Source organism: Patella vulgata, chromosome 3 (assembly GCF_932274485.2).
Source record: "Patella vulgata chromosome 3, xgPatVulg1.2, whole genome shotgun sequence".
NCBI lineage: Eukaryota > Metazoa > Mollusca > Gastropoda > Patellidae > Patella > Patella vulgata.
In genome coordinates this window covers 3933158-3956535 of record NC_065881.2, presented here as the reverse complement: position 1 = coordinate 3956535, position 23378 = coordinate 3933158, and the positions used below count along the sequence as shown (strand labels likewise).

The 23378-nt window shown below is 37.3% G+C and overlaps 1 protein-coding gene across 1 annotated transcript in view; it reads right to left on the bottom strand.

The window, feature by feature from the left end:
* The window catches only part of LOC126814672 (protein FAM184A), a 103218-nt gene that overhangs the window by 31663 nt on the left and 48177 nt on the right, over positions 1-23378 (bottom strand). The window contains exons 8-10 of the mRNA XM_050539980.2: positions 5669-5790; positions 4621-4771; positions 3540-3752 (exon numbers count right to left, since the gene is read on the bottom strand). Of these exons, the coding sequence (XP_050395937.1) occupies positions 3540-3752; positions 4621-4771; positions 5669-5790 (486 nt within the window). The remainder of the gene's footprint in view (positions 1-3539; positions 3753-4620; positions 4772-5668; positions 5791-23378) is intronic.

Here is a 23378-nt window from a genome sequence, read left to right as displayed (position 1 = left end):
TACCCACTTAGCCACTGTGACCCCCGAATTCGAAATAAGGGTAGGGCAACATTATTTCCCTCATTGCACACTGTATGGCGTAATCCTGTTTTCATTAGCTCAGTCGGAGCAGAACAGTAGGGCGTTAAACCCCATTTCATTTCAAGATTACTTTCTCTGTTATTAATATAACAGAAGAACTTTATGAATGAATGCAATCTTTGAAGGAGACTGTATGAATGAACGATTTTTTTCTTAAAAGACATTTGAATGACTGGTCGACAAAATGTGTAGACTAATTTAGGATAAGGTTATGATGACTTATGACTTGCGATTCAAAATACCAATCAATATCGTAATCATTCATATCTTTATAAATGTTCCAATATACAACCCACATGCTAGACCACTTGGCCACTAACCATCCCTAAATAAACCATGTAATTGACAGATAAATTCTGCTTGTAACTTAATAATATGAATTAATAATATCTGATATGAAGTATATATGGATTAATGTAGTATTATATCATTCTATCGCAAGGTGCCCTTTCTATAACTTAATAACCAAAACACTATTTGAATATATCATCTGAATTCCTGTATAATTGATACTGTTTAACATAAGGCTCTTGTTTCAGAGAAATTTGCCAGTCTCTGTCCTGGATGCAGTTTTTTTGATAAGTGTCCAATTTACAAGCGTTTTTAAATTTCTCGATCACTGTTAGAAAATAAACAACCTAATTGATTATTGATGTATAATGATTAATTTTTGAACAGTGGTCAGGAAATTAAACACATAAAACATAAAGTGTTATGGGTGTCAACTGGCCAGGGACTGCTCCCCTTCCAATTAAATAGGTTATTTTGGAATTTAATATAAAAGTAATAAAAATTGGAATTTAATATAAAAAGTTGATATTGCAACATAATTAATTTGTCAGGTCCTGTGTGTGATTGACTGAGGGGGGAGAGAGAGAGAGAGGGAGAGAGAGAGAGGGAGGGAGAGAGAGAGAGGGAGAGAGAGGGAGAGAGAGAGAGGAGGGGGAGAGAGAGGGAGGGAGAGAGAGAGAGAGAGAGAGAGAGAGAGAGAGAGAGAGAGAGAGAGAGAGATTGTCAATGTGACACAAACTAGTTCATTTTGGGACTAACTTATGGTTCAATTTTATTTCAATAATTAGCTTGTGTGTAGGGGTCTTTTAGCTGTGGGAGTAGAGAGAGAGGGAGAGAAATGGGGTTTAACGTCCACTCCACACAAACTAGGTCATTTCTGGATTAACATATGGTTGAGGAGGAAAGCTGTGGGAGAAAACCTGAGATCCTGACAAAAACCATGTGGTTCGACAGGCCAATCAATTTCTAGTCAGCTAAAGGTAGGGCAGCATATAGATCACTGAGAATGGAAATATAAGGGTTGTGTAAAAGTTATGACATGTCATGTGCAGTAGTGGATCACAGATGTCTTCTAAATAGAATGACAGGTTACCATATGATGATAAATTATAAGTGTGGTGTATAAGTTATGATATGTCAGTAGAGGATCACAGATTTCTTGAGGGTTTTATTGTAGTATTCAAGAAGCTTAAAGATATCTCCGTTCAAGACTAAGAGAGAGAGAAATGGGGTTTAACGTCCACTTGACACAAACTAGGTCATTTCGGGACTAACATGTGGTTTTTAATTTTATTTCAATAATTTGCTTGCGGGTAGGGGTCTTTAGCAGTGGGAGGAAACCGGAGGACCCGGAGAAAACCCACGAGGTTGGACAGGCGACCCCACTTTACTCAACGACAGACCTTATCATCTAACGCATGCACACGTTAAACCATTTCGCCACCCAACCTTTTCAGTCTAGCCACACAGAACGGGAGAAAATTTTCAAAATACTCATTACAAATGAATATAGACTTCCTGGGGATCAAGCAATTTTCCTTCAGACAAAGATCTAAACTGACAGACTTAAAATACCAACTACTAAAGAATTATTGCCATTCTTTAAACTTATGATTTTCTATGAATCTAATTTAATTTGATTCTAGAGTACATCAAGGATTAATATGAAAAGGATGTAATTTAGATTAAATTTAACATCTAATCAACACAATATTTCAGAATAAAATAAAATATAATTTAATGTCCTATTTTTCTGCACTTATCAAGCAAATGAAGATGTGCATATGTCATGCAGTTTGCTATGAGGCCCACTCTTATATCTAATTCCTGCAGGGGGTGGGGTGGGGTTGGAGGAAACTGGAGGGTCCGGAGAAAACCCACAAGGTTGGACAGGCGACCCTACTCCTTGTTCTCTCCATATAGGTAAGATAACAGTTTGACAACTCTCTGTCAATTTGGCACCAGATTTGATAGATCCAGAAGTCTGTCCGTCGGCCCAGGATATTCTAGACAACAGTCCAATTCCCTTACAAATACCAAAGATAATTCAAATCAACACATCCAATTTGGTTCAAATTACACTCTCACTTTCCAAAGACATTATTTCCTTTGAAAATTATTTTTGTGAAGTCGGGAGATGAATATTGAAAAACGAAAATTTGATCCTATTAAATATTCAGTCTTCTCAATCTTATACAGCAACAGAAGCAATACCAGATGATTCCGATACAAACAACTCTTTGACAGACAGCTAATATGAAATACCATAATTCTGATATTCATTCTAACTTTTATTTTGGTTAAGTTTGACTGATAGATTCATTAATACTGCGCCACCATGGCAACGAATGCCGAATTTGAATACCTCAAACTATTTCTTGAAATTTCTCTCATCTCAGATATGCTTGAATAATTCCTTCCCAACTTTTCTGACCTTTCAAATCAGTTTCTGTAAATTTGTGCAATTATAACATCCCTGAAAACTCTATTACAATTCTTTTAAAAAATGAAATTAAATGGGGTTTAATGTCCTACTGTTCTGCTGCGACTGGGCTAATGAAGACGGACATACACCATACAGTGGGCTATGAGGGAAATTTTGCCCGGACAGCAGCACTACGACCTACTCATAAATTGAATTCCAACTGTGCTACGGCCTACTCTTATATCAAATTCCAACTGCTAAGGGATCTTTTCCATGCACTCAAATGTGTATATGGGACCTTTCACAGCGCCGGAAAATACCAATAGACTTTATCGACCAACACCGGGATCGAATGCCCGACCTCCAGGCAAAATTTCCCTCATAGCACACTGTATGGCATATGTCCGTCTTCATTAGCCCAGGAGGGCCTGACAAGGATAGCTGTCTAGTCCTTCTGATGATACGAAAAACCGAGGTCCTGTGTATACATTGGAATGCACGTAAAAGATCCCTTGGCAGTTGGAATTTGATATAAGAGTAGGCGATAGTGCCGCTGCCCGGGCAAAATTTCCCTCATAGCACACTGTATGGCGTATGCCCGTCTTCATTAGCCCAGCATAGGAGCAGAACAGTAGGACGTTAAACCCCATTTCATTTCATTTCATTTCATTAGCCCAGTTGGAACAGACCAGTAGGACGTTAAACACCTTTTCATTTGTTAAGGTATCCAAATTTAACTTACAGCTGCCTCTTCATCTTTTCGTTGTATAACAGATTTCAACTGATCTTCTTGTGCGGATTCCATCACTGATATTTTCCTCGAGTACTCCTCACTGGCGTCCATCATTTCCTGTCGTAAACGATTTTCCAGAGTTCCCATTTCATTCTGGAGTTGTTGTAATTCTTCCGTGGATTTTAAACTCGTTTTATTGGCACTTCTCTGTAGATCTGTGACCTGAAAGTGTGAATAGAAATTATCTATACAATCAAATGGCGTCAAATGTCTACAAAAAAACATTTTATAATGAATGATTTCATCAAGGACTCCATCATGTATCTCATTTACAAGAATTCATAAGCTTGTAGGAAACCATGGAAATTACGTCAAGATGAACGATGGAAAGAGAGCAATTACTGTTTTTGAAGTACATTCACAAGAAATTGAGAGAGAGAAAGAAATGGGGTTTAACGTCCACTCGACACAAACTAGGTCATTTCGGGACTAACACATGGTTTAATTTTATTTTAATAATTCGCTTGCGTGTAGGGGTCTTTAGCAGTGGGAGGAAACCGGAGGACCCAGAGAAAACCCACGAGGTTGGACAGGCGACCCTACTCCTTGCCACGTACAACCAGGGATTCGAAACCATGCCAGTTGACTCAATGACAGACTTTATGGTACAGCGTGCACGTGCTAACCATTCAGCCACCCAACCCCCACAAGAAATTGAGGACAGATTGACAAAGTTGTAGATAATATATTATTGTCCAATGGACAAGAAATATTAAACAACAAATGGCAATGGGAGTTAAATGTCATTTCAATAGAATACTTCAGTCATTTTGAGAAGGGAAACATCTTGATAAAGGGTATTGCACCCGAAACGTCGACCCATTAAACAATCTTCTACTTCTACAAGTCATTTTGAGAAGGGAAACATCTTGATAAAGGGTATTGCACTCGAAACGTCGACCCATTAGACGATCTTCTACTTCTACAAGTCTGGGGCCTGTTTCACGAAATTTTAACTATGATAAAATCCAAATTTGACTAAATTACAGACCTTAAAATTCAGTAATTCAGTAATGTTGGTGAAAAATACCTGTAGTGTCAGTGAGTTGACTTGGATCTCCCATTCAGATATTATTTTCGTTATCTCTTTCTCGTGACTAGCAGTAAGCCGTAGAATTGCAGAATTTTTCTCGCCCTCGAATTGATCAGCCATCTGATTCCTTAGTTTCATCGTTTCATTTCTAGAAACAAAAATAATAACAGGATTGGTGACAAACTTAACTTAGTTTCATCGTTTCGTTTCTAGAAACAAAAATTCAAATAGGATTGGTGGCAAACTTAACCTATATCATTCCATGTGTCATTTGGTAATAAACACAGAGAGAGAGAAATGGGGTTTAACGTCCACTCGACACAAACTAGTCATTTTGGGACTAACATGTGGTTTAATTTTATTTCAATAATTTGCTTGTGTGTAGGGTTTTTTAGGAGTGGGAGGAAACAGGAGGACCTGGAGAAAATCCACGAGGTTGGACAGGCAACCCTACTCCTTGTCACATACAACCAGGGATTTGAAACCACGCCAGTTGACTCAGTGACAGGCCTGATGATACAGCGCGCACATGCTAACCATTCGGCCATCCAACCCCCCTGGTAATAAACAAGTTAATATTAGTTAAGATTATAAAAACATTGATCCCTTTATCTCTATGTGTAGCTGTTTATTTAATTAAGGTATAAACTCTCACTTCTGATTCATTTCTAGGAACAAAAACAAAAATAGGATTGGTGACAATTATATCATTCTGTGGGGGTGATAAGTGGTAATTAACGAGTTAACAATAATATAGCACATGATTATCATACCCTTTATTCCTAATGAGCTTTCAAGTATTTTCTCATTAGTCATAAAAAAACTATTTTGGCAAAGATGGGTTTGCAATGTTGACTTGACTGTTTCGATTCATTTGGATTGTCTAATTTTAATTGGTAACTGGTTTCCCCGATATGTTGTTGCAAATGCAAAAGATCTTTTCTCGACCTCTTCATCTCTACCCCATTTCATTTCATAATAAACATTAGATAGATTCTTTTCACGAACAATCTAGATAAAATTAATAAATGATAATTTTTCTTACTTGAGAGTTTCTGCCCAGTTATTATCAAGTTCTGTCTTCAGCGCTTCAAGTTTAACTTGCGATGATAATTCTAACTCAGATAACTGGCTGCCATGTTGTAATCGTACTTTATCTAACTCTGCCTGTAAAAGACAAATATCGTCAACATGTTATCATGACAAATAAATAAATTCACAACATATCATATTCGATTCACCAGCTTTTTATAAAATTTTTCTGCCCCGATGCTGTGGAACAAACTTTCCCAACAAACCAAATCCAGCTCAAACTATGCAGTATTTAAGAAAAACCTTAAAACTGAACTTTTTAATCATGCTTTTAAATAGTGTGTAAATAGTGTTTAAATTGCTTTATTCATGTAATGATTTTATTCGTATTTGCTAATTAACTTTTAAAACTTATATATATTTTAAATTTTGAGTAATTTTAAGCCTTGTTTTAAAATAATTATAAATTTAATATATTTAAAATTAAAAATGTATTTTTAAAGTATTTATCTTGATGTAAAACCAGCGCCACTGAGCAGCTATACTAGCTGGAACGTGTTCGCTTTATAAATGTATTAAATTATTATTATTATTATTAAATGTGGTAGATTTGTTTGCATGTGTGGAGAGAGACAATTCATTTTCGTGGACTTGGTAGTCTTCCAAAAATAATGTATGTCTATGAATCTCTGTAGTTCTGCATTGGACCCCTTAAAAAACAACGAAATGACTGCTCCATTAAGAACCGTAACTAATTCTGTGGTGGTTTAGGGAGCAGTAATTTGGGGCTTTCTAAAAGATGAGTTACAAAAACAGAAACTCTACTCCTAAATTGTCACGTGAGGGGTTGGGTGGCCGAACGGTTAACGTATATGCGCGTTGGAACATACGGTCTGTCATTGAGTCAAATGGCATAGTTTCGATTCCCCACTTGTACCGTGACCAGGAGTAGGGTCGCCTGTTCAACCTTGTGGCTTTTCTCTAGTTTAGGTCCTCCGGTTTCCTCCCACTGCTAAAGACCCTTACACACAAGCGAATTATTAAAATAAAATTATCATTGTGTTGGTTCCAAAATAACCTAGTTTGTGTCGAGTGGATGTTAAACCCCATTTCTCTCTCTCTCTATCCTTGTCACATATAAATAAGCGGGGAATCGAAACCACACCACTGGACTCAATAACAGACCTTATATAGTTCATGCATTAAACCATTTGCCCACCCAACTCTCTAACTACGAATAAAAAAAACCCAACTGTCGATTGCAAATATTTAAATACAAAGATATCAAGATGCATAAGTACGTGTATGAAAACATGGTTTCTTACATTCAGATAAGAAAAGGAAGAGGGTGTAACAAGAAATTGAACTAACAGAAAACTGATTTTTATAATTTTAAGTAAACTACCATCTTTTTTAAAACTTGTCCATAAAAGCATCAGTTTAACTGGAGTCGCAATCGATTAAACAGTCTCTATTTAAAGAATTTGTATCTTAAAGGATCGTAAGGTTAACAGCATGCAGGGCTGGTGTTAGCCATCAGGGCACAGTATTGACATTTGAGGGTCACCGTTTTTGTATAATCAGAGAAAAAAAAACATAAACAAAGGTTGGTGTGTTACTTATTCTTGCAATTTAGAATAAATTGTACAGTTTCAAATTTCATGTTCTGGGTTTTCGATTTTATTAGTTGTGGGGTGGGTGGGGTTGGAGGGTGTATGCGTTGGCCCTGTCTCAAACACAAAATAATATCAGAAACCAGTCCTAACAGTATACTTAATCCTTTCACAATAGTACTAGCTGTCTATAGTCGTTTTCAGATTTGACCATACAGAATAGTACGTTTAATCCATTCACTATACTATCACTGTAACCCAGGTATTGTTTAATCTTGTGTATCTAGCACTAATTTCTTTCACATTCGTTTAATATCAAATCTTTGTTTAAAAATTTGTAAAAATCGTTTAAAATCACCAAAGGAACAAACTAGGTCATTTCGGGACTAGCACATGGTTCAATTTTATTTGGCGCGTTTGGTTTTTTAACAGTGGGAACAAACTAGAGGACACACAGAAAACACATGATGTTGGACGGGCAACCCTACGTCTTGCCACCTACAACCAGGGCATCAAAACCTTATGATGCAATGCGCACATGTTATCCATTCGGCCAGCCAACCCCCCTTGAGGGTTAAAAATAAAATGAAATGAAATGGGGTTTAACGTCCTACTGTTCTGCTCCTAAACTAGGCTAATGAAGACGGGCATACGCCATACAGTGTGCTATGAGGTAAATTTTGCCCGGGCAGCGGCACTATCGCCTACTCTTATATCAAATTCCAACTGCCAAGGGATCTTTTACATGCATTCCGATGTATACACGGGACCTCGGTTTTTCGTATCATCCGAAGGACTAGACAGCTGTCCTTGTCAGGCCCTCCGTCCTGCATCACTGACCAGGGGAAACCACGCCGGAAAATCTGGATGAATTTTCTCAGCCAATGCAGGGATCGAACACCTGACCTCCAGGCTAGCGAGCCAGCGTCTTACCACTTAGCCATGTGATCCCCTTGAGGGTTAAAAGTCTAGTAATACCAAATTTAGCTCTTAGCCAATAAAAAGGCTGCATTCATCAAATATTTCAGTTGAAGTTTTTGTGAATAAGGTTCCAGGGGCCTGTTTCACGAAATTTTAATTAAGATTAAATCCAAATTTTAGTTATTTGATTGGATAATATTAGATTGATTTTTGTGCTTAGCCAATCAAAATTGAAGTATTTACTAAAATTTGGATTTTATCTTTAGTTAAAATTTCGTGAAACAGGGCCCAGGTCATGTAGAATGTTGCCGTATTATAACACAGGAAATCCAATGGAAAAGAAACAAACAATGAGAGTTTGTCTGTCGTAAAAACTCTACAATAATATTTATTGTATTAAAATATTTTTTGTTCATATATTTACAATAATTAGATTACAGTGAAACGGGAATCGTGGCATTTATCATCTAACGACCTTCTCACATAAAAACACCTTTTAATTTCTTATCGCATAGAAACCAGACACAGAAACGAGCCTTTAGTGTCTGCCAACAGTAGTAACAAATTGTAGCCAAAAACCTCAGGAAAATAAAGATTTAATTCATGTTCAGGCAGACACTCTCTGTCAAATTGTTGATCCTAATATACATAACCATGATAAAATGCTATCTATGTTTTAAAAACAACCCCCACTAATTTGTAAACTTACTTTATTCGAAAATTTTTTTTTTTTATAATTACAGTTTATCTTCTATTTTGTGAACTGCCATTTTATATTCACGATAAAATATTCTATCTAAAATTTGGATAAAAGCGTCTGTATTTTAATTTACGAAACTGTTTAAAACACAAATATGTGTCTATTTTGGTTTGTGGAAATGTATCTGCCATGTTGAAAATAATAACAGTTACCTTTTTGTTAATGATTGTACCAGATAGGACTACAGTATCTAGACAAAAGTACATTTAATAAATAAAATAAAATAAAATGAAATCAGACGTAAGGTTTAACTGTTCTGTACCAAATAAACTAATGAAGTTCATCAGGATTTTCTAACGTGGTGTTCTCTTGTCAGTGGGGCAGAACGGAGAGCCTACTTATATATTTTGGTAACATTTCGAAAAGTATTCTCTCAAAGTTATAAAGCTAGCTAAGAGAATACTCTTCGAAACATCACACAAATAAATAAGTGGCTGTTTTTCCATAAGTATGTGTTATAGTTTATTGCTCTATCCGTTACTAAATGCCTCTCAAAGTTTAGGGTGTTATTGTTAATTGTTACATAAAGTTTCAGTTTGTCATTTGTTAATCCCGTTCCGACATGGTTTCCCGTTGTCATTGGTGCAGTACGGAGAGCCTGACAAGGACAGCTGTATAGTCGTTCAGATGGGATGAAAAACCAATTTCCCCCTGTACACATTTGCGTACATGTAAAAGATCCCTTTTGTGTCACTTCAGGGCAAAATTTCCCTCATACCACACTGTATGGCGTATATCCGTCTTCATTAGCCCAGTCGGAGCAGAGCACTAGGTGTTAAACACCATTTCATTTCCTAGCATTCTGCACTATGCAGACAAATGAATACGGGAAATGAAATGGGGTTAAAAGTCTCGTTAAGGCAATACTGGTCATTTTGAGACTAATGCCCCAGTCAGACTGGGGTGGCATCCTTACTGCGCTGCTGCAACCGTACGGCGACCAGAAAATGCACAAGGTCACCGGCAAACGTGAACACAACGCGTGAAAATGTCGCCAAAAATTACAAACTTGAAAAAAGTCACGTTCTCACAGCTTTGCCGTTTGTTTTGAACATGCTCAAAACAAACACTGTGACTCGGCGATCTTTGGTGACCATGGAGACCACAGCATGATATCTGGCGTTTCCACCACGCCTATAGCACGCTTTTGGCGATCTTGACGCGCTCTGAGTGACATGCAGTAATTTTCATGTCTAGGTATAGAATATTAACCATTTAGTCAGCGAAAAATGGATTTGTCTTTTTGCTCCCTAAAACCTGTGTTAAATAAAACTAAAAGCCTTGACCACAACACATCAATAGGTTTACATCAAAAATAACAGGATGTTTAACTACTGCCTTAGACATATTGCTTTTAAAAATTACTGCTTATTTTTTAGTTTTTGAGCTTAATATCCTAAATTTCTGCTTTGGACAAATGAAAACGGTCATACATTGTGCTACGACTACGAGCAAAATTTTGCCCAGACACGTGTCTGAATATAGTCTGTCTGCAGGTCATTTTTTATGATGGTATGGTAAAATTGTGATTACATCAATATAAAGTTCAATATTGGTTAATACATAATTCATTAAAAAGTTCTATTTTTTTTCCTTGATTTTAATATTGTAAAATAAAATTTGCTATATTACTAGCTAGAGAAAAAATCCTTTGTTAACATCTATATGAATAATGACGATTACATATATTAATAATTTATATAACTTGAAAAAAAAAACCCACCATCAAATGGAAATTTTTTATTTAAATTAGGGTTTAGCAGCTTACAAATATTTACGCCAAAACTTTTGTGTGCTGAAGGTAATAATGAATGACTGATGACCAAGTTTACAAGAATCTGAGAATTTTCCATGAGTTCATTTTAAATGTTAGAACTTCCTCCATGGACTGGTAGACAACAAGAGAGCAATAGTGTACCAATGGTAAAATGTTTATTTTGTCTTAAATGGGGTCTCGACACAAACTAGGTCATTTCGGGAATAACATATGGTTTTAATTTTATTTCAATAATTTGCTTGCGCGTAGGGGTCTTTAGCAGTAGCAGGAAACCGGAGGACAAGGAGAAAACCCACGAGGTTGGACAGGCGAGCCTACTCCTTGTCACGTACAACCGGGGATTCGAAACCAAGCCAGTCTTAAATATTGGATATCAGAAGCCCATCTTTTTCCCCTGGTAAGATCACAACATCAATGTTGAATTAAAATGACAAATAATTTGTGTTTTCAATGTCAGAGACATTGGATGATATTGAGTTAGAGACTTGGCTACTTTAATTTGACCAGCTGAAGAATTTATCTGTTAGTTAAATCACATTCCATAAAATCAGACATTTCACAGGGTTAAACCTTTTACAGTTTTTATGTTAAAAACACTTAAAAATTGACATTTATGACGAGGGAGAAATCTAACAGCAAATAGGCAACATACTCCTATCAAAAACAACTGCTTCACTATGTTGCAAATGGTTTCTAAAATGGAATCAAAGCCAAAAGTTGAAGTGCCATAATATTTGTCCATTTTAATATATATTTAGTTTTGCGTTGAAGTAGAATATTTAACAGCTGAATAATAGATTCCAGACCTTCTCATCGCATTCTATATTTACGTTATAATTTACACAAAAATATAATTTTAATTAATTATTGAACAGGATAACTGTGTTTCTTTCCAATTAAATCCACATTTTTCAGAGAGAGGGAGAGAGAGAGGGAGAGAGAGAGAGAGAGAGAGAGAGAGCACAGTCCACTCCACACAAACTAGGTCATTTTGGGACTAACATATGGTTCAATTTTATTTCAATAATTTGCTTGCGCGTAGGGGTCTTTAGTAGTGGTAGGAAACCCGGGAATCAAAACCACGCAAGTTGACTCAATGACAGACTATTCAGCCATCCAACCCATCCCCATTAACAATTACACCATAATCTTTGAGAGGCATTTAGTAACTGGATAGAGCAATAAACTATAACACATACTTATGGAAAAACAGCTACTTATTTATTTGTGCGATGTTTCGAAGAGTGTTGAGAGGATACTCTTCGAAATGTTGCCCAAATAATAGAGTAGCTGTTTTTCCAGAAGTATGTGTTATACTTTAAAACACCGTATTTCATTGCATGCAAATTGACAAACAGTTCCGCCCTTTCATTAAAAAAAAAAAAAAAAAAAAAAAAGAAACCTAGTTTTATGATTTTTCTAGAACAGAATTCGGTGAGAAAAATTTAATCTGTGAGAAAGTATTTAAATATTTTTTTACACAAATTGTAATTTACAAAACGGGAGTAAAATGTCAAAATTAAGAGAAATACTTGGGGCGATTATCAACTGAAGTGTTTTTTATTGGTTGAAGAGGTATAAGAGGTCGGAGGTTCAGATGATATCGTGATATGATCTGCTGATATTCAAGATGCTCCTCGAGGCACACCAGCGATATGCAGGAAGTAGTTTATTATTAACTGAAGAGACAGGAAGTGGATTTTGACATGAAGTACATGTATTTTATTATGTATTGTCTTTCGCTTGTAATGTTAAAGAGCCTCTGTCACACTAATTATAATTTGAGATTCAACACACGTCTTACCTGCCTTTATATGCCCCCAAAAACTGAAAATACATTTCTGGGGATATATTCTGTAAAACTGAAATGTTCTGTTCCGACTGGCTATATGGAGACAGGCATAAGGCATACACTATACATGCTTTTTGTGTATATGGATATTGTGTGTTTATTTGTGTGTATATTGATATTCTGTGTTTATGTTTGTGGTGTGTGTTTATTTGTTTTTAAATGGTATGTTTTTTTTGTGTATTTTTTTTTTTTTTGTGGTGTGTGTTTTTTTGTGTATGTTAGTGGTGTGTTGTTATTTGTTCATGTTGGTGGTGTGTTTTTATTTGTTCATGTTGGTGGTGTGTGTTTATTTGTTCATGTTGGTGGTGTTTGTTGTTATTTGTTCATGTTGGTGGTGTGTGTTTTTTTGTGTATGTTAGTGGTGTGTTGTTATTTGTTCATGTTGGTGGTGTGTTATTTGTTCATGTTGGTGGTGTGTTGTTTTTTTGTGCATGTTGGTGGTGTGTGTTTATTTGTGCATGTTGGTGGTGTGTGTTGTTTTGTGTATGTTGGTGGTGTGTGTTATTTGTTCATGTTGATGGACTGTTTTTTTGTGCATGTTGTTGGTGTGTATTTATTTGTATTGGTTATAAAATATGTAATAGCTCCACTGAGTAGCATATTATATTGGTTATAAAATATGTAATAGCTCCACTGAGTAGCATATCATGTTGGAGATCGGAAACAGTACAACATGTATCTCATTACAATAAACCTTCATCAATATATACCTCATAAATAAATCTACAATCTCCAGAATCTCAAGTTTATCTACATTCTGCCACTTGATATACATTTACTGAAGCTTAAATCTCTCGATTAAAATTTAAAACATAAATAAAAAAAGATAAGGTTGTTGTCATTGTGGCTATGAATTTTAAGCAGTTTCTATTTTCTACTTCCATTATCAACATATGTATATTGTAACTTTTAAGTAGAAAATTTACCAGCAATAAAATGGCATTTAACTATTTCTGCACCAAAGAGAAAGATAGAGAGAGAGAGAGAGAGAGAGAGAGAGATGGGGTTTAACGTCCACTCGACACAAACTAGGTCATTTCAGGACTAACATATGGTTTAATTTTATTTACATAATTCGCTTGCGCGTAGGGGTCTTTAGCAGTGGGAGGAAACCGGAGGACCCGGAGAAAACCCACGAGGTTGGACAGGCGACCCTACTCCTTGCCACGTACAACCGGGGATTCGAAACCACGCCAGTCGACTCAATGACAGACTTTATGATACAGCGCGCGCACGCTAACCATTCAGCCATCCAACGCCCCTATTTCTGCACCAAGCCAGCTAATGAAGATGGGCATATGACATGCAGTTTGCTACCACGGAGGTAATGCCCTAAAATTTGGCAACAACGAAATATTTAGTTCTCTTATATACAAGGAAATGAACTAATATTAAAAAATAAAGTCCAAAATTTCCAAACAGGTCCGGAACCTTTTGAATGAGGATATTTGAGAGATTCGAATCACTTGTAAACTCAGTGGCTTTAATTGATTTCTTGTCAATTTTCTAAATCATTAGGCCAAGTTTGATCAACCTGGATCAAAAAGATAGAGAAATGGGGTTTAACGTCACTCGACACAAACTAGGTCATTTCGGGACTAACATGTGGTTTAATTTTATTTCAATAATTCCCTTGTGCGTAGGGGTCTTTAGCAGTGGGAGGAAACCGGAGGACCCAGAGAAAACCCACGAGGTTGGACAGGCGACCCCTACTCCATGTCAAGTACAACCGGGGAATCAAAACCACGCCAGTTGACTCAATGACAGACTTTATGATACAGCGCGTACACGCTAACCTTTCAGCCATCAATCCTCCAACCTGGATCAACCCTGTGGTTTCCAGCTATATTCCTTCAGTTGTGGCCATAAATTAATGAAAGCCTTATGGAATGTTTTGTCGACCCAGATCAGGTCCTATAACACAAGTTCACCTCTGTTAATGCTTTTGGAATGTTCTAAAGAATGTCCATGTCAAGTTTCATCCAGCTCCATCCTCAAACAGGCAAAAAATATGACTTCAAATAACTGTTCAAGAAGATTATGAACGGGAGCGAGAAAAAAAAGTATGAATGGGAGTGGGAAGAACAGGAGTAGCCTTTCCGCACTACCAGATAAATGTGGAGGAGCTATGAATGGTAAGTAGATCTATCCTATCCAAAAATGTATTTTTCTCTGTACCAAAGAAGACTAACAGGATCATGGCATAGGTCTCAGGGCAAAACCTTTGAATGTGGAGGGGCTATAGGAATGGTATCATGTCCATATATTTTCTCCCCTCTGGACATACGAAGAGTAACAGGAGCATTACTTAGACCGCAAGGCAAAAATCTTGAATGTGGCAAAGCTATACATTGCATCACTGTAACTCGAGGATCATTTTATTTTGGGTATTTAGAACTAAGTTCTTTCACATTCATTCAATATCAAATCTTTGTTTAAAAATTCGTAAAGTTTTTTAAAATCCTTTATTATCATCTAATTTGTACTTGTGTCTAGTTTAAAACTAACCATTCAATTTTGATAATGAGTGTCCAATTAACAAGCGTTTAATTTCTCAACAACTCTTAAAAGATAGGTTGCCAGGCAACAAAACATACCCCCCCAGCAGCTAAGTCGTCCAAGCAGTCGGTAATGAAACATTTATAATACAAAAAAATCTGATTAAGAGTAACACTCATTAAGAAATTATCCGAAAATCATTAGAATTTGTTTGGCTTTTAGTTCTGCCCCAAGCTAACGTTTAGTATATGAAACATTTAATATCATGGATTTAGCTGTTCAAGTTATCAAAATTCATTGAAAATCAATATACTTGTTCGTCCCAAGACCTTAAACTCTGTGTTACTGGACACATATACAAATTAGACGATTTGGGGAGATTTTAATTTCAAGATTTTTATGAATTTTTAAAAAAATGAATGTGAAAGAAATTAGCGCTTGAGACACAAGATTAAATAATACCTGGGTTGCAGTGTATCATATGTCCATATATTGTTTTTCATCTGTACAAAAGAAAAGTAACAGGAGTATTGCTTAGGCCACAGGGTAAAAGCTTGAAAGTGGAGGAGCTATAAATGGTATATATCATGTCCATATATTTACTTCGCTCTGTACGAAAGAAAAGTAACGGGAGTATTGCTTAGGCCACAGGGTAAAAGCTTGAAAGTGGAGGAGCTATAAATGGTATATATCATGTCCATATATTTACTTCACTCTGTACAAAAGAAAAGTAACAGAAGCATTGCTTAGGCCACAGGGCAAAAGTTTGAAAGTGGATGAGATATGAATGGTAACCAGATCTATGAAGTTTATATATATTTTTACTTCCCACTCTACAAGGGTTTATGTAATAATGTCCTTCTCAAAGTGTTTTTCATGCGTAAAAGTTCAGCACTGGAGGCAAATTGAGACTGATGCCAGAATACCAGGAATTGTTAGTATGCTCGACTGTTGACAAATGATGAACTAGCTGACACAAAACTCTTGGTGTTCTTCTCAGAAAAAATCCTAAACTTTTGTGTGAAATGACAGAATGTCTAAATATTCAATGATCTTGATAAAGAAAAATAACAAAAATATATGTTGGAATGAAAAGAATTTGGAAAAAAATGTGATTTTTAAACCATTTGCTAGAGTGATTCAAACTAGACAGGACTTTTTTCACTTCACAAAATTTTTAAAAACTTTAAGATTCCTCAAGACAAAGACCAAAACAGTACAATGTAAATTAAGTTTTATAAAGGGCTATTGGCTGCTGATTGTTTTTTTTTTTCAACAATATTGACAATGAAAGTAACAAACCTTATCCAACGCGCACACATTAACCATCTGGCCACTCAACCCCCCTCTGATAGTTGAACTAACCAGCCCGCATGATTGATGATATTTGAACTGTTCGATAGCCGACCCAGAAAAGAGCCGATATATGAACAATCCGGTTTGATGAAAGTCGTTATTTAAAGTATTCAGGATCCCGCTGGATGGAAGTCAATATTTGAAGTATCCTAGATCCTGTCTCTCGTTATTTGCACTATATACTGTATCCACTATCCAGCAAATATAGAGGATTATTCAACTATCCATCTCTATCATTCGAGAATTGAATACTTATAAATTTCAGAGATAAGCAGAATCATAATTGAAAGTTACAATTTCATATTTTCTAAGAAAGTCAAAACATAATTATTTTTATGTCTTTTGCTTAATAGGTTGTCAACTCACTATTATACGATCATAGGTGTCATTCTCACACTTAAAACTCATTTACACCGGAAATAATAACACAATTACCTCCCAATTAACTCCCTTGTTTTCTATTCTCCACCATGGAGTAGCTAACTTCAAACGTTTGAATTTGTCGATGAAAATGATATTTTTGCCAATTTCTCTACTTTGCCAATTTAACAAGGTAGGACTGTTTATAGATACCATCTATTTTAAGGCTTTATTTTAATAAATTTTAAAAATATAACTTTCGACAAAATCTGATATTTTTAAAAACACTGGGCAATCATTCCTTATATCTAAAACAAATATAAACCCCCATGTACTATCTCAATTTAATTACCTGTATCAAAGTCTAAAAAAATACCTTCATGAAGAATAAAAGATAAAAAAAAGAATGGGCGTGTATGAAGAAGATAGTAAAATTAATACTGATGTTTGATTGTAAGTGCAGGAGAACCACATAAACAAACAAACAGAAAATCAGTTCAAGACAACCCTGCAGGAGAGACCCGTGCATGCAAGGGAATTATTGATATTGAAAAAAATATAATCCTACATGAACCAGTTTGTGTCGAGTGGACATTAACCCCATTTCCCTCTTCTACCATCAGAGAGAGAGAGAGAGAGAGAGAGAGAGAGACACACACACAAACCAGGTCATTTCGGGACTAACACATGGTTCAATTTTATTTCAATAATTAGTTTGCGCGTAGGGGTCTTTAGCAGTGGGAGGAAGCTGGAGGACCCGGAGAAAACAAACGAGGTTTGACAAGCAACCCTACTCCTTGTCATGTTCAACCGGGGAATCGAAAACACGCCACTAGACTTAAATGATAGACTATGTGATACAATGTGCATGTGGTAACCCCCCCCCCCCCCATTGAGTCAAGTTGCAGGGTTGTGATTCTCCTCCTCTACATGGCAAAGAGTAGGGTTGTCTGTCCAACCTTATGCGTTTTATCCCACTGATCTACATAGAGAGAGAGAGGGAGAGAGAGAGAGATGGGTTTAACGTCCACTCGACACAAACTAGGTCATTTCGGGACTAACACATGGTTCAATTTTATTTCAATAATTAGTTTGCGCGTAGGGGTCTTTTGCAGTGGGAGGAAACCGGAGGACCCGGAGAAAACCGACGAGGTTGGACAGGCGACCCTACTCCTTGTCACGTACAACCGGTGAATCGAAACCCCGCCAGTTGACTCAATGACAGACCTTATGATACAGCGTGTGTATGCTAACCATTTGGCCACCCAACCCCCCACCCTACATAGATACACAAGCGAATTATTCAAATAAAATTGAACCATATGTTAGTTCCAAAATGACCTAGTGTTGAGTGGACGTTAACCCTGCTCTCTCTCTGTCTGCCTCAGTCTGTTACATCAGGTGGGCCACCCTAATCAATGTCAAAGTAACCTATGAAAATATACATTTCAACCAGAGTATCTGAGAAAACGTTAAAATTTATCCAAATATTTAGAAAGTTTGATATTTTATCCATTCGACGAGAGATTAGTTGAGAATATCGCTTGATCCTCTGGTGAACAGTTGTGAAAGATCAGATTGAAACTGATACCAGATGATCAAGATTTAACATTTAAACAAAAAAAAGGTAAAAAAATACCTACAACTAAACATCGGAAGTGAACAAGACATTAATAACGGAACTGTAACTAAAAGCTTACTAATTTTTATTTTGAAACTTGTGCATGCAGAAAGTTAAAATGAAATGAGGTTTAATGTCCAAGCTGGGCTAATGATGACGGACAGGCGCCACACAAAGTGCTATAAGGGAAATTTTGCCCGGACAGCGGTACTTCTGTCTACCCTTATTCTGAATTCCAACTGTCAACAGTTATTATTAAACGTGCACGCCTGTGTGTAATGGGACCTCATTTTTTGACCTATCTGAATGATTATACATGCGCCATCCCTTGCCAAGCCATCTGTCCTGTACCACTGACAAGGGGAAGCCACACTGGTAAATCCCGATGAACTTTCTCGGGCAACACATGAGTCGAACACAGGACCTCCAGGATAGCAAAATAGAGAGAGAGAGAAATGGGGTTTCACGTCAACTCGACACAAATTAGGTCATTTTGGGACTAACATATGGTTTAATTTTATTTCAATAATTCGCTTGCACGTAGGGGTCTTTAGCAGTGGGAGGAAACCAGAGGACATGGAGAAAACCCACGAGGTTGGACAGTCCAGGATAGAAACCCAATGTCTTTCTTCCTGATCCACCACACTGGCCCAGAACGTTACAATAAACACTGTAATATCATACTATTAATAACAAACATTCTAAGAGTACTGCTGAAGCCATGCATGTTTCCCACAGGTTTCAATAATATTACAATGCAAGCTTTTAGAAGTCATTCACACTGGTGTGCAAGAACCATTGACAGTTTGGAGAGAGAGAGAGAGAAATAGAGAGAGAGACACAGAGAGAGAGAGAGAGAGAGAGAGAGCAAAATGGGTTTAACATACTTGGTCATTTCGGAACTAATCTATAGTTCAATTTTATTTCAATAATTTGTTTGCGCGTAGCCCTGGGTCTTTAGCAGTGGGAGGAAACCAGAGGACCCAGAGAAAACGGACAAGGTTGGACAGGCGACCCTACTCCTTGCTACTCAATGACAGACCTTATGATCCAATATGCATGCATTAACCACTTGACCACCCAACCCCCCTTGACAGTTTGGAATTCAATATCAGTGTAGATGACAGCAGCACTGTCCAAGCAAAATCCCCTCCCCCCCCCCCCCCAAAAAAAACCCCAACCCAATGCATATCATATGCCTGTTATCATTATCCCGGAAGAAGCATTAAAGTTGAGCAGTAAACCCATTTCATGTAATTTCCTATATATGGCTGAATATAGAAAAATGCGACTATCACAAATTTTTTGAATGATATAAACATTGATAATATTAAACAAACATTATGCAAGAGCTAAATCAGCCTATTTCAGGTCTTTCTTTAGGCCTGAAATCTTATCTAAATTATTAATTAGACATTAATTAACCTATCCAGACCATAATCAACTCTACATGGCAGCGCTAGCCTGCGATCTTTAGTGGATTGTAAGCCGATTTACTGCATAACTTTCCTTCTCTATTAAACGATTAAATGGATAATCGAGACTATGCTGTTTATCATACTGACTTTAGTAATGATGACCGAGGCTTATGGGAATTTCAGTCGCTTAGTTCTCGGTTCATAGTAGATCAATTTGAATGAAATTTTCACCAAATTACCTTTACATTATCTAGTTTTTAACTATTATAATGAGAACTGCCAACTCGTTACCGAATCTCCCATAATGTATCTTTAAGGAGGTACCTAAACTGTAGATTTGAATGTTAATCGAGGAGAATATTAATTGAATTATTTGACTTCTAATTTTCAAAAAGTATGATAATCATCCCAATTTCTGCAACAAACCGGTTGGTGCCAAAAAGTAAATTGTAACTTGCGTTAATATACTATTAAAAAAAAGTAGGGGATATTTGATTTTTAAGTGTTATTAAAGTCACCTAATGAAACTGACGAAGAAACAAATGACAAAATGAGATAAAGTTCACATTCATCGATTTATTCCAAATGATCGTTAGACTAAGTAAGGCACAGACTGACCATTATAAGGGTAAAATGATACCCGGGGTCAAACAGCAAAGTTACCACAGCATCACAACCAAGTCAGTAACGGGTAAATCCTCCTCTGTTTGCCAAACAAGCATTGATCCGACGTGGCATACCCCTAATGAGACGTCTAAGGTCATTTTGGTCCAGATTGTCCCATTCCTGTTGCAACGCAGCAGCAAGTTCTTGGACATTGGCAGGACGTTGTTGACGTTGACGTAACCTCTGTCCAAGCATGTCCCAGACATGCTCGATGGGGGAGAGGTCGGGACTCAGTGCTGGCCAAGGTAATGTGGTGATGTTCTGTTGTTGGAGGTAACCTGTAACGATCCTGGCCCTGTGACATCTTGCGTTGTCATCCTGGAAGATGAAACGGCGGCCATGACGTCGTGCGAACGGCACAACATGGACTGCCAAGATGTTGTCCCGGTAGTACTGGCCTGTAACACGCCCTGCAACAACATGTAAAGCCGTTCTTCCAGCAACAGTGATGCCTCCCCACACCATAACAGAACCACCCCCAAATCGATCATGTCTGATGATGTTAACGTCTTGGAAGCGCTCGTTTCGACGACGCCACACCCTCCTACGTCTGTCCAAAAAATCAACAGTGAACCTTGACTCATCTGAAAACATCACATTGCTCCAGCGTCGATTACCCCAGTGTTGACGATCCCTACACCAACGACGTCTTGCCTGAATGTGATGATCTTTTAAACAAGGGATCACGCGAGGACGTCGGGCGCGAAGGTGACCCCTATGCAGTCGATTCCGAATCGTCTGGCCACTCACTCTCACACCAGTGTCTGTTTGAAGACGAGCGCTGATCTGATTTGCTGTGATGACACGATTTCTCAAGGCCAAGGTACGGATAAATCGATCCTGGGCTGGTCTGTCCTGTACAGATTGTGTATAACGGTATCTGGACCATAGCCTGCTTATGACAGACTGAGAAACATTCATCGTCCGCGCCACAACCGCCTGTGTTGTGCCGATCTGTAGCATGCCAAGGGCACGTAACCTTTCATTTTGGGTAAGCCGACACATATCAAAATTTGTTTTCTGGTCACTAAAATAATTAAACTGATGTTTCCACCCTGGAATTCAATGCCACAATGACTGTAAAATTCAAAGTCAGAGTCGTGCAAATCTTGGGTTGGACCCCCATGATGATCCCAAGCATCACCTGCATTCCATGCGGTAGCTATTGGTGCGTTTGGGCATCACATGTAACTGGAAATGTTTCTTCTGTTAGGTTCTATAGTGACTTTTTTCGTAGTCATTTGCATATTTTAGTATTATGCCCCCAAAATCAAATATCCCCTACTTTTTTTGAATAGTATATAATATGTTCAGTATTTGGGAAATGGTCCCCTTTTTCTCGAGTTGCTTATCTTATTTTTAGTTTGTTTTTCATTGGAAGTCAATTGCTGTATCACTATAAAGGCTCAGTGGACGCTCACGGCTAACCCCCAGCTTCAATCACTTGATCTGATATGTGTGTTTGTTGCAATTGTTTGTCTGTGGTGGAAACCCCTGCACTTACTAATAAAATGCCTATGAAAAGAAGTACAAATATTTTCTTCTGGTCAAATTCTTGTAAACCTTAAAGGAATATTGTTTGAAGTTGAAGGAAACAGGAAATGAAAGCTAGACAATAATTGGATGAAATGCGATCTGTTACTCAATGCTGTCATTGACCGACCAATGAGAGAGCTTGATACAAGTGGTGTTGAAGTAGTTAGTGTAGACAATAGACTGTAAGTCGTTATTGTGATCCTCATACTGTAGTTATAATTAGTTTCGCGATTATAATTCACGATTATTTCAAGTGTCACCTGATCGCTTTCAAGTTAAAAATAGATTCTTGTCCACAAAAATTGTTCTTGAGCTGAATTAACTGATGTTCTGAAAACGGGCAAAGAATAATAAACAAAACATTTGTTCAATACAGAAAGATACAAATAAAATGAAATGGAGTTTAACATCCTAATATTCTGCTCCGAACTGGGCTAATGATGACAGGCATACGCCTTACCCGGACAGCGGCACTATGACTTACTCTTATATCGAATTCCATGCTCTTCAATGTGCACACAGGACTTTGTTTTTCCATCCCATCCAAATGACTAGACAGATGTCCTTGTCAGGCCCTCCATCCTGCATCACTGACAAGGGGGAACCACGCTGGAAAATCTGGATGAACTTTCTCGGCCAATGCAGGGATCGAACACCCGACCTCCAGGCTAGCAAAGCCAGCAGCTTACCCACTTAGCCACTGTGACACCACAAACAAAATGAAATGGAGTTTTAACATCCTACTATTGGTACTAATCAGACTAATGTTAGTCCCGAAATGACCTGGTTTGTGTCTAGCGGACGCTAAAAGTATCTTAAAAACACAAGAAAGAAAGAAATGGGGTTTAACTTCCACTCGACACAAACCAGGCCATCCTGGTACCAACATATGGTTCAATATTATTTCAATAATTCGCTTGTGTGTAGGGGTCTTTAACAGTGGGTGGAAACCGGAGGACACAGAAAAAACCACTGAGATTGGACAGGCGTCCCTAATCTTTGTCACGTACAACTGGGGAATCGAAACCAGGCCAGTACTCAATGACAGACCTTATGATACAACGTGCATGCGCTAACCATTCGCCCCCCCCCCCATCTTAAAACATCATAATTTTCATGTTTTAATTCCATACATCCTGACAAATGTTATAAATTTGATAATTTCCTTCTTAGTTTCGATGAATTATATGATTATCTTTTTCCATGCATCCTAAAATGTCATTAAAAAATGATTTCCTTCTTAGTTTCGATGAATTACATGATTATCTTGAAGGGTACCGGGTCTATTCAGGACTTAATATATTGTATATTTTTATTTCAATAGTTTCCTTGTATGCAATTGTC